Source organism: Rhinoraja longicauda, chromosome 4 (assembly GCF_053455715.1).
Source record: "Rhinoraja longicauda isolate Sanriku21f chromosome 4, sRhiLon1.1, whole genome shotgun sequence".
Taxonomy (NCBI): domain Eukaryota; kingdom Metazoa; phylum Chordata; class Chondrichthyes; order Rajiformes; family Arhynchobatidae; genus Rhinoraja; species Rhinoraja longicauda.
The window spans coordinates 13803938-13816027 of NC_135956.1; the positions used below are offsets into that span (position 1 = coordinate 13803938).

The 12090-nt window shown below is 40.9% G+C and overlaps 1 protein-coding gene across 2 annotated transcripts in view; it reads left to right on the top strand.

The window, feature by feature from the left end:
• nbn (nibrin) overlaps nt 1–9171 on the top strand; it is a 49290-nt gene extending 40119 nt beyond the window's left edge. For both annotated transcript variants that reach the window (XM_078397231.1, XM_078397230.1), the window contains 4 exons: nt 1095–1262; nt 3309–3422; nt 3601–3650; nt 8563–9171. In XM_078397231.1, the coding sequence (XP_078253357.1) occupies nt 1095–1262; nt 3309–3422; nt 3601–3650; nt 8563–8593 (363 nt within the window). In that variant the 3' untranslated portion in view covers nt 8594–9171. The remainder of the gene's footprint in view (nt 1–1094; nt 1263–3308; nt 3423–3600; nt 3651–8562) is intronic.
• The last annotated feature ends 2919 nt before the right edge of the window (nt 9172–12090 follow it).

Sequence of the window (12090 nt, forward strand, 5' to 3'; positions counted from 1 at the left end):
GTGACTCCAAACACCCTCTCACTGTGATGGAGGCAACAAAACTTCCCCTCTCTTCCCCCCGCACCCACGGACAGGCAGCTCGACCCCTACCGAGGCAAACGACACGCACAGCCCCCGCAAGGGGATGGAAGGCCCCGCGGCCGAGCTGCCCTGGGCACCGAAACGTCCCGCGGCCGCACCGGGCGATGTTAAGTCCAGCGGCCGAGCCGCACCGGGCACCGAAACGTCCCGCGGCCGAGCCGCACCGGGCAATGTTAAGTCCAGCAGCCGAGCCGCACCGGGCACTGAAACGTCCCGCGGCCGAGCTGCACTGGCGATGTTAAGTCCAGCGGCCGAGCCGCACCGGGCATCGAAACGTCCCGCGGCCGAGCCGCGCTGGCGATGTTAAGTCCCGCAGCCGAGCCGCGCCGGCGATGGAAGGCCCCGCGGGCGAGCTGCGCCCCGGGGAAGAGACCTAATAAAAAAAAAGGTTTCCCCCACCCCACCCCCACACCCACACCCCACCCCCCCACCACACATACACAGCCAAAAACAGAAACAAAAACCATCCCAACACCGACACAAACAAAAAAAAAAGAAAAAAAGACAAACAGACTGCCAGAGAGCCGCAGCCGTTAGGCGCAGCCAACTCCTCCCAATTAACACTATCCTGCACACACTAGGGACAATTTACATTTATACCAAGCCAATTAACCTATAAACCTGCAGTGCAGGTCTTTAGAGTGTAGGAGGAAACCGAAGATTCCAGAAAACCTATGCAGGTCATGGGGAGAACATACAAACTCATTACAGACAGCACCTGTAGTCAGGATCGAACCCGGGTCTCTGGCGCTGTAAGGTAGCAACTCTTCAGCTGTGCCGCCTGTTAGTAGATCTTCTGGATGCAGCATGCTTCAATATCTTCTTGTATTTTGCTATTTTACTATGTCTATTCCATTATTTATACCACCAAAAAAACCTGCCCATTTCATATTATTTTAGGAATACTGCTTTGTGATTTCAATTATAGCAATTTTATGAAAAGAATCCTTGAAATAAAGTGTTCATTAATCTGTGGTTGCTTTAATATTTGATATTTTCTTTGTTTTTTATAGCATTTGGAATTACTTTGTCAATCTGAAAATGATGAGACTATTCCAAGCAAACTTTTGTTAACAGTATTCAAGTCGCTTGTTGTTTGCCAGACTGGGAAAGAGACACAGATTACCTCCACTGTTCATGTCAAGGACACTCAACTGAAGAACTTTAAAAATTTTAGAAAGGTTAATATTTATTTTACATGCTCTATTTTCATACTGTAGAAGGTAAATAGGTTTTGGAATTGCAGTTTCCCAAATAATTAGTGACCATCCTGTACGTTTAAAAAATACAAATCAATTTTAAATGCCACAATATCCCATTATGGGGAATATCCCATTAGAAAAATATCAACATGTTAAAAACACACAATGTTATCAATGTTACAGGTGATGGTAAAACTGCTCCCTCACAACGCCAGAGACCCTGGATTGATCCTGACCTCAGATGCTGTCTGTGTGGAGTTTGCACCTTCTCCCTCTGAGAGTGTGGGTTTCTTACGGGTGTTTCGGTTTCCTCTCATGACCCAAAGACTCACGGGTTTGTAGGTTAATGGTCCTCTGTAAATTGCCCCTAGTTTGTAGGGGGTGGATGCAAAAGTGGAATAACATAGAAGTACCATGAATGGGTGATCTATGGTCTGCGTGGACTCAGTGGGCTGAAGGGCATGTTTCCATTTTCATTCAATCTATCAATGTGATAATTGGTCAGAAACGTAAAAGTTTAAAAGATTCCTGCTAGTTGTGAATTATCTCAATTTGATTGTCAGAAATGACAATATTTCTTGAACCTCCCTGTTTTTTAAATAATGTCTTAGATTAGCATATTAAATTCCCTTTACACCCATCACAGAAATTGTTAATTCAAAATTAAGTACTTTTCCAAAGATGAAATTGCTGATTAGTACTAATGAAGCTCGGGTCCCAAATTAAAATAATTTACTTTCTAGTCTCTCAGTTCCCTATTTATCTTTTATTTATTAACTATAGCTCTGCCTTCAGTACCAAAATCCATCCATGCTCAGATGCAAACTCTGGGGACCTTGGAATCAGCTTCCCCCCCCCCCCCCCCCCTCCACTCTGGATTCTCAACTTTCAGACCCACAGACCTCAAGACCACACGGACATGTACAAGTGACGACACCTCCTCCACAATAAGTCTCAACACCTGTGCCATGCAAGGATGCGTTCTATATCCTCTATTATACTCACACTCACGACTGTACGGCCAAATTCGACTTTATTTCCATCCTCAGGTTTACAAGCGACACCACTGTGGTGGAACAAATCACGAACAATCACGTGATGAAGTACAGGATAACCTAGTAAAATGTTGTCAAGACAATGTCCTCCCACTAAATGTCAGCAACATGAAGGAGTTAGTTATTGACCTCAGGAAGCACGGTGGAGTACATGCCTCAATCAGCATTAATGGCGCGAACGTGGAAATGGTCCAGAGCTTCAGTTTCCCTGGCATTAATATTACCGTTATCCATTAATCCATTAGTATTAATGCATAGCATGTAAAACAAAGCTTTTCACTGTACCTCTGTACATGTGACAATAATAAACCTAAACCTAAGATTTTTAGGGGTTTAAAGCCTTTTTACAGATTTTAAAACTTCTTATATTAAAAGGCTATGCTTTTCCTCTTTTTTATTCCCACCTTTTGTTTCTTCTATTTCTCTTACTGCACTGTCTTGTTCATTATTATTTTCTTTTGCCGTTATTAACTCTCTTTAGGTAAAAAGTAAACCTTTGGTCCTGTCTGTCTGCGAAGGACAAATTGCTTTTTTGTAATATCAAAAGCAAATGATGATGCTTGCTTTTCTTACCGCAGTTAATGGGGCATGTCCCACAAGATGAGATATGATCCAACAATTCGACCTTCAGCCAAAACAAAATAGTCTTGAGTTTAAATGCAGCTGGTGGCGTGAAACGTATTTAAGCTGTGCAGGTGAATCAGCGAGGAAATGTCAAATCTGATGAGAGCTTCCGACCTGAAACGTCGTCTGTCCATTCCCCTCTGTAGCTGCTGCTTGGCTTGTTGAGTTCCTCTGTTACTTTGTTCTGTTTTTGCTTAGGATTTCAGCACCTGTATGTCTCCTGTTTTCATTCAATATTGTTTAATTGATTGTTTGTGAACCTTTTTAATTTAGTTTGAACAATTAAATATTAGTTAAACATGCTGTTTCGATAGCATTTTGTTAACACCATTTTATGTTATGGTAGATGTTGTATCCTGGAGCAAAGGCACTTCCTAAAATTATTGGGGGCACAGATCTGAAGGCTTATCAAACTAAAAAGAGCTCAGAAATGGAGGAGTGGTTAAGACAAGAAGTGGAGGTATGATTTGTATTAACATGCTTCGGTCATTATATGCCAACAATTCTGTTTTTAATTTAAATGTGTGAAAGACCTGACCTCTTATATCATTAAAACAGAAAACTATGGTCGGAGAATTAAGTTGTTACACACAATATCAAACTCCAAAGTAACATATTCAAAACTTTCTTTAATTCAGGAGCAGAGCCAGAAAGCTAAGGAAGAGAATTTTGCTGATGATTTGTTCAGGTAGGGGATTAACCTTTATTTTTAAAGCACAGGTCTAATTAAAACGCAAATGGTCAAAATGTTTGCATCATTGACAAAATTTATCCATGATGTTTGAGCTACCATTCTGTAAATTAAAAGAGAAAGTTGAACTACAATGGGCACAATCAAATTACAGATTGCTGGTGCTGGAAATCTGAAAGAAGGGCTGAAAATGCTGGAAGTACTCAGTCAGGCAGTGTTTGTGGAAGGAGAAAACAGCTAATGTTTCACCAAAAAAGACACAGTGCTGGAGTAACTCAGCGAGTGAGGTTCTCCAGCTAATGTTTCGGGTTTCTGACCTGTATCAGAGCTAGCATGTTGGAAATCAAGGTGCTCAACAAAGCATTACCAACACTGAATGCAGTACACAGGCTCAGAAGAAGAGCAAGTTGGCAAGTTATGGGTCCAGAGGAGGTGTACGAGAATGATCCCAGGAATGATTGGGTTAACATATGATAATCGTTTGAAGGCCTGTACTCGTTGGAGTTTAGAAGGTTGACGGGGGACTATTGAAACTTACCGAATAGTGAAAGGCCTGGGTTGAGTGAATGTGGAGAGGATGTTTCCACTGGTGGGAGAGTCTAGGACCAGAGGTTATTGCCTTGGAATAATAGGACATATCTTTAGAAAGTTGATGAGGAAGAATTTATTTAGTCAGAGAGTGGTGAGTCTGGAATTCATTACCACAGATGGTTGTGGAAGCCAAGTCAATGGATATTTTTAAGGAGGAGATTGACAGATTCTTGATTTGTAACGGTCAGGGGTTATGGAGAGACGGCAGGAGAATGGGGTTGAGAAGGGAAGATAGATCAGCCATGATTGAATGGAGGAGTAGATTTAATGGGCAGCATGGCGTATTTCTGCTCCTATGTCTTATGACTTTATGATCTCATGATTATAAATTGTTATCCCATGTTTTTTGTATGGTTGGAGTTATTAGTCCATTCCCATGTTTCGTTTTTAACTTTTATAATGCCCTTGGGTTGTAATGATATAATAGATTTGCTAACTGTTTAGTAACCTGTTTCTGGAATGGGTTCAGATAAATGCTTCAGTTTAGTTTATTTATTTTTATTGTCATGTATACTGAGGTACAGTGAAAAGCTTTTGTTGCATGCTATTCAGTCAGCAGAAAGACAATAAACGATTGCAATCGAGACATTTACAGTGTATTGATACATGATAAAGAAATCATGTTTAATGCAAGGTAAAGCCAGCAAAGTCTGATCAAGGATAGTCCGAGGGTCACCAATGAGGTAGATAGTAGTTCTGCACTGCTCTCTGGTTGTGGTAGGATGATTCAGTTGCCTGATAACAGCTGGGTTAAAAACTGTCCCTGAATCTGGTGGTATGTGTTTTCACATTTCTATACCTTTTGCCTGATGGGAGAGGGGAGAAGAGGGAGTGGCCAGGGTGCGACTCGTCCTGATTATGCTGCTGGCCTTGCTGAGGCAGCGTGAGAGCCGGGCGGCACAGTGGCACAGCGGTAGAGTTGCTGCCTTACAGCGAATGCAGCGCCGGAGACTCAGGTTCGATCCTGATTACGGGTGCTGTATTGTACGGAGTTTGTACGTTCTCCCCATGACCTGCGTGGGTTTTCTCCGAGATCTTCGGTTTCCTCCCACACTCCAAAGACGTACAGGTTTTTAGGTTAATTGGCTGGGCAAATGTAAAAAATATATAAAATTGTTCCTAGTGGGTGTAGGATAGTGTTAATGTGCGGGGATCGCAGGGCGGCGCGGACCCAGTGGGCCGAAGGGCCTGTTTCTGCGCTGTATCTCTAAATCTAAAAATCTAAAAAAGAATACTTACAGTATTGATTTTTGAGAAAGGAGTGCTGTAACTATGTTAGTAGAACTATGGAACACAGAACTGGCTGCTGCTACGTTTTTTCCAATGTACTTGCAGCTCTGCAAAGAAGTATTGACATAGATTGCACAAATGCACGTAATCTTTGCATATTGCAAGGCAATGAGCAAATGTTGCCTAGAAACTATGTTTGCCTAGAAACAGATGTAGCTAAATTATGATGTAATTCACATCAGATATGGGGATATTCCTGTCTAAGCAAAAAATTGGTTGATGAGAGATAACATTATAATGATAAAAGCTGTTTGCCAATTCTGAGGCTCAAGTTATTCATGCATGTATCCAATCATCACATGAGGCTAATGAAGAGAAATAACCAATTTTGCTTTCATGACTACTCAAACCTCAATTGAATTGTGCTCCAGAGATATACTGTTTCCCTGTGAGGATGAGAAAGATAAATTCTTGAGATTTTCCATTGTTAGAATGTAATTCATGGAAAATAGAACAGTACAGCATAGAAACAGGTATTTCAGCTCACAAAGTTAGTGCTAAACATGATGCCAAGACCAACTCTTACCTGCCTGCACATAATCCATATGATTTACTCCAAGGATGCAACACTTTTTATTTTCTGTATTTTGTCAAGACCAGTAATGAATAACTGGTGAAGATGAAGCCTTTCTTTCAAAAAAATTCTGATGCACATGACTTTGAACAACTTGTGTGTACGTGTCAAATAGTTGAAAACCATTTGCATTTTCCAAGTTAATATTTTATTGATTGTAGTTTCCCAGTTATCATATATCTTCTTACAAAATCATGAGGGAAACCGATGGTGCAAAACATTTTGCCATTTATCACGCAGGAGCAAAGTCGACTTTTCAGTCGCACCAGAAATTCCTTGTCTTGCTCTTGATACCATCTGAAGAAACAAGGAACTGCAGATGCTGGTTTACCAAGGAAAGACACAAAATGCTGGAGTAACTCAGCCCCCCAGTCTGAAGAAAGGTCCCGATATGAAACGTTACCTATTCATGTTCTCCAGGTGTGCTTCCTGACCTTCTGAGTTGCTCCAGTATTTTGTCTTTCCCTGATACCATCAGTTGTTCAGAGATTAATGAGAAAGACCATATTCTCCGCTAAATTATCTACAACATTCTATAAACGTAATCTTTTCAAGCATTTTTCCAATGTTGGACAACTATAAAAATTGACATTTAGCTGCATGTATTCTGTTTCAATACAGAATCCCATAGATTCGTTTTAGCTGGTTACAGTAATGCATCACTGAATTCTGCTAAGCAGTCTAGGCTCAGGCCTCATTAATGGATATTCCATTTGACAGCAGTATTTTGCAGTTTTCTCCCTTTTCTCGTGCTGCTTGGCAACACTTGTTTTCTCACCCTCCTGAAGCTTCTTTGAAACCTGCCAGTAAAGCAAGTTTTCAAATTTGCTTTCAAAGTAAATTCTCAGTTTTATTAACATTAGAAGAGTCACTGCTATCATTTCATTGTTGTAGTAATGCCAATCTTCTGTTTAAATTCAATGAGATATGTTGGATACAAAGGATGTTAAAATATATTCATTTAAATTCAAGTCCAGTCTGTTGATGTGTTCCCAATCCCAATTATCCTTTGAATAACTAGTGAATGTAGAATGAATCATCTATAGGAACAATATTACAGTTTGGTTTCATTTACAGTTTAGAGATACAGCACAGAAACAGGCCCTTCAGCCCACCGACTCCGCACCGACCAGCGATCCCCGCACATTTAACACTATCCTACAAGCTAGGAACAATTTTACATTTGTACCAAGCCAATTAATCTGTAAACCTGTACATCTTGGGAGTGTGGGAGGAAACCGAAGATCTCCGAGAAAACCCACGCAGGTCACGTGGAGAAAGTACAAACCCCATATAGACAGCATCAGTGGTCAGGATCGAACCTACGTCTCTGGCGCTGCAAGGCAGCAACTCTACCGCTGTGCCACCGTGCCGCCCATGTTTAGTTTATTAAACATGATAGAGATTTACCACTTTGGACTATAAATTATAGTTCCCGTTTAGTTAGGGACAAAAACTCCAGTTAAATTGAGGAGTCACCGAAAATGTTAAATAAAAATGCATATTGTCTGCTAGTTATGCCTTGTATCAAGTTTTCAGTGTTGTGCACTTACCTTGCAAGGGATTAACTTAGTAGAAGGGAAGATATCCCATTTTTAAGAAATTCTAGGACTGAAACAAGTCAACACAAAATGTCCATGTTTTAATATGACTGCATGTGTAAGTTGATTAGCAAAGCTTTGTCTTGACAGTATGATTATATCAAATACTAGTTGCTTGAAGCCAGAAATATAACAGTAATGTTCTTGTAAAAGCTGATTAAGACCAATTTGTTTATGTACTTGGGTATGCGTTTATATATATATGTGTGTACCTTCTGCATATTCAGGGATGCAGGAGATCGTAAGATCGTAAGTGATAGGAGCAGAATTAGGCCATTCGGCCCATCAAGTCAACCACCATTCAATCATGGCTGATCTATCTCACCCTTCTAAACCCATTCTACTGCCTTCTCCCCATGACCTCTTGACACTAATCAAGAATCTATCTATCTCTGCCTTAAATATATCCACTGACTTGGCGGCCACAACCTTCTGTGGCAAAGAATTCCACAGATTCGCCACCCTCTAAAGAAATTCCTCACCTCGCTGGAGCTTAGAAGGAAGAGGGGGGACCTCATTGAAACTTACTGAATAGTGAAAGGCTTTGATGGAGTGGATGTGGAAAGGATGTTTCCACTTGTGGGAGAGTCTAGGACTAGAGGTCATAGCCTCAGAATTAAAAGACGTTCCTTTAGGAAGGAGATGAGGAGGAATTTCTTTAGTCAGAGGTTGGTGAACTCTTCAAAACGCTTCAAAATAATTTCACACAGTGTGAATATATTGCACCAGAACACTAAATGGTTTAAAATAAAGGTGTCTGCTGCAAGGCATGTTCTTATTTTATTCTGATTTCTCACCTATAAAAGTTAACGCATATTCTATTTTTACTTTACTATTTTATTTGATTTTTCAGATATGACCCAAAATCCATCAAAAGAAGATGATGCTATTGGAGAAGATGATCACTGCAGCAACAAGTAGACCTTGTCTTGAGCTTCAGACAAGGTTTGAAGTAGTTGTATGTAGCTGGACATGACACTCAAAAGTCTGAAAGATTTCCTATTGTAATCTTTACAGCTATTTCTAATTGTGTTTAGCTGTGTTCTAATTTTAAAAGTCAGGATCTGATTTTTTTTGTGCTTTTTTTCTTTTGACCACTTCAATGGGCTACGTGCGTAGGAAAGAACTGCAGATGCTGGTTTAAATCGAAGGTAGACACAAAATGCAGGTGTAACACAGCGGGACAGGTAGCATCTCTGGAGAGATGGAATGGGTGACGTTTCGGGTCAAGACCCTCTTCACTCTGAGTTACTCCAGCATTTTGTGTCTACCTTCAATGGGCTACGTGACGTTCTGTGAGAAATCGTTGTTGCAATAAAAGATATAACTTGGATGTGTCAAGCAACCTATCATGTTGAGACATGTTAAATTAATGTTTCTCTTACCTTTGAAATGCTATGGCAATTCTGCAATATTAGAGTAATCTTTTTGTGCATTTTGCAGTAAAATCAAAAAACATTTCCATGAACGAGTTGTCTGTGACATTTATTTACCTTTTTTACATAATTATTTCACATATTAAGACATAGAAAAATTACACAAAGCTTAAAAGATTTTACAGTTACCAAGTAATAATCAAAATCGACACACAAAGTTTAAGAGAATTGAAGTTTGAAAATAGCCAAGGAGTGGCTGCAATTAACAAAAGGGAAAGGATATTCTGAGATTATCAAATAATTTTGAAAATCCCAGTGCTTTTTACTTTATGAACTGTTTTGGGTGACTCAGTAATGCAGCTGGTAGAGCTGCTGCCCCACAACACGAGAGACCTGGGTTCGATCCTGACCTTGGGTGCTGTCTGTGTGGAGTTTGCATGTTCTTCTTGTGACCGCGTGGGTTTCCTGCCACATTCCAAAGACGTGCGAGTTTGCAAGTGAATTGGCTTCTGTAAATTTCCCAGGGTGTGTACAGAGCAGATTTGAAAGTGGGAGAACAGAACTGGTGTGATCACCTGCGTGGACTCAGTGGGACGAAGGGCCTATTTCCATGCTGTATCTTTAAACTTAAATTAAATGAAACTTTGAAGTTTCTTTGCAATGATAAAAAAATTTAGAAGAGAAAATTGGCATGTTTGATAGGTGACCAAAGTGAGTTGCCAAAATCTTTCCTGAAATAAATTTTAAGGAAGCTTTAACAAAGAGAGGAAACCAGAGGATATTTAGTTATACTATGATATTTATTTTCTCTCTGGATTCTTTAAGGCATTGAGCAGGGAAAATGTAAGCTTGGAGCTGCTTCAATAAATTTGTATGTACTGTTATCTCCCAAGATAAAAAGACTAGACAAGCTAGACGCAGGAAAAATGTTCCCAATGTTGGGGGAGTCCAGAACCAAGGGACACAGTCTAAGAATAAAGGGGAGGCCATTTAAAACTGAGGTGAGAAGAAACTTTTTCACCCAGAGTTGTGTATTTGTGGAATTCTCTGCCACAGAAGGCAGTGGAGGCAAATTCACTGGATGAATTTAAAATAGAGTTAGATAGAGCTCTAGGGGCTAGTGGAATCAAGGGGTATGAGGAGAAGGCAGGCACAGGCTACTGATTGTAGATGATCAGCCATGATCACAATGAATGGAGGTGCTGGCTCGAAGGGCCAAATGGCCTCCTCCTGCACCTATTTTCTATGTTTCTTTGTTGAGAGAGTTATGGAGGGATAATACATTTTTTTAAATCAATTTTGCTGTTTGAGCACTTGACAAATGCAGGTTAGGAACTAACAGTTTGGGGCTGTCCATTCAAAATGGTTAACCTTTAAGGACACATTCTGTAACTTCTAAGTATTCTTATTTATACCTGGTCAGATATTATTAGCCACAGCTTTTGCTCAGATTAAATGTTGCCACAGTTCTACAGCAAAGCCAACCATTTCTCAGATTGCTAGTTTGTGAGTCATGTCATTCCACACACTGTTTTACTCACATCCTAGCAGACCTATGTGCAGAATTTTAATCTGTCCATATGAATGCTGATGTCTTAATCATAAATTATGAAACTTACTTTGAGTTTAGTTTATTGTCAAGTGTACCAAGGTACAGTGAAAAGCTTTTGTTGCTTTCAATCAGGGGAAAGACAATCGAGCCATTCACAGTGTAGGGATAAAGGGAATAATGTGAATTCTTATTCTTCGATCTGTTTAGTGGTCGTGCATCCTCTGTACCCCTGCTCCATGCATAAGTACTGTAGGTAAAATATGAAAACTACTCCCAATAACTCTCTTGCTAAGGAGGTATGTCTTAAAAATGTGTAACAGTAAATAATGCCTCCACTTTGCGAAATAAGCTGAAATTCTAGCATCACCCACTCCTGTCCTCTGAGTGGACGTTGAACTGATCGATGTGTAGGGAAAAAACTGCAGATGCTGGTTTAAATCAAAGGTAGACACAAAATACTGGAGTAACTCAGCGGGTCAGGCAGCATCTCTGGAGAGAAGGGATGGGTGACGTTTCGGGTCGAGACCCTTCTTCAGACTGACGAACTGACCTTGTTTACTGAGGCCAACAGTGCAAACTCCTTTCACTTGCCAGACCTGTGCTTCAGTCAGTGACCTTAGACACAAACTCAAGCAGGGCATAGGAAGGAATCAGAGCAAATATAACCAGTTTCTGATGATAGCACTGCCAGCTGGGCAAGAGATAAATCCCCTTCATTAATTCTCGATATTTTTATGATTTAGACTTTCTCTGCAATGATTCTAGCTAATCGCACCTGACTCTTGCATTCTCATTTCGAAAAGACGTGGGGAGATGCCTAGAGTAGGGGAATCGAGAACCAGAGGACATAGGTTTAAGGTGAAGGGGGAAAGATTTCATAGGAATTTGAGGAGTAACTTTTTCACGCAGAGAGGTCAGTGTAGAGAACGAACTGCCAGAGGAGGTAGTTGAGATAATTAGACAGGTACATGGATAGGACAGGTTTAGAGGGATATGGGCCAATCGCAGGCAAGTGGGACTAGTGTAGATGGGACATGTTGGTCAGTGTGGGCAAGTTGGGCCGAAGGGCCTGTTTCCACACTGTATGACTGACGTAATCAGGAATAATAGCATAGTATTTGAAGAACATCTATCTAGAAAAGGCTCTCAACCTTGCCCAGAAATAAGTCCCCTTTGTCCAATTTATCTTGCTCACCCTCGCTGGTTTCAATTTCATTTGTTTTCTTGTAAAGTGTTGAACAAACTCACTTAAGGGCCTGTCCCACTTAGGCGATTTTAAGGCGACTGCCGGCGACTAGGCTGTCGCCGACAGTTCGCCAGGGTGTCGTGGGCATGATCGTGAGGAGTCTTCCAAAAATCGTAGTGGATCTCGGCGCGTCGCTGAGAAATCATTCGGTTTGAAATTTCTCGGCGACAGCTGGCTTGTCGCCAGGTATCGTTGCTTATTGCGGGC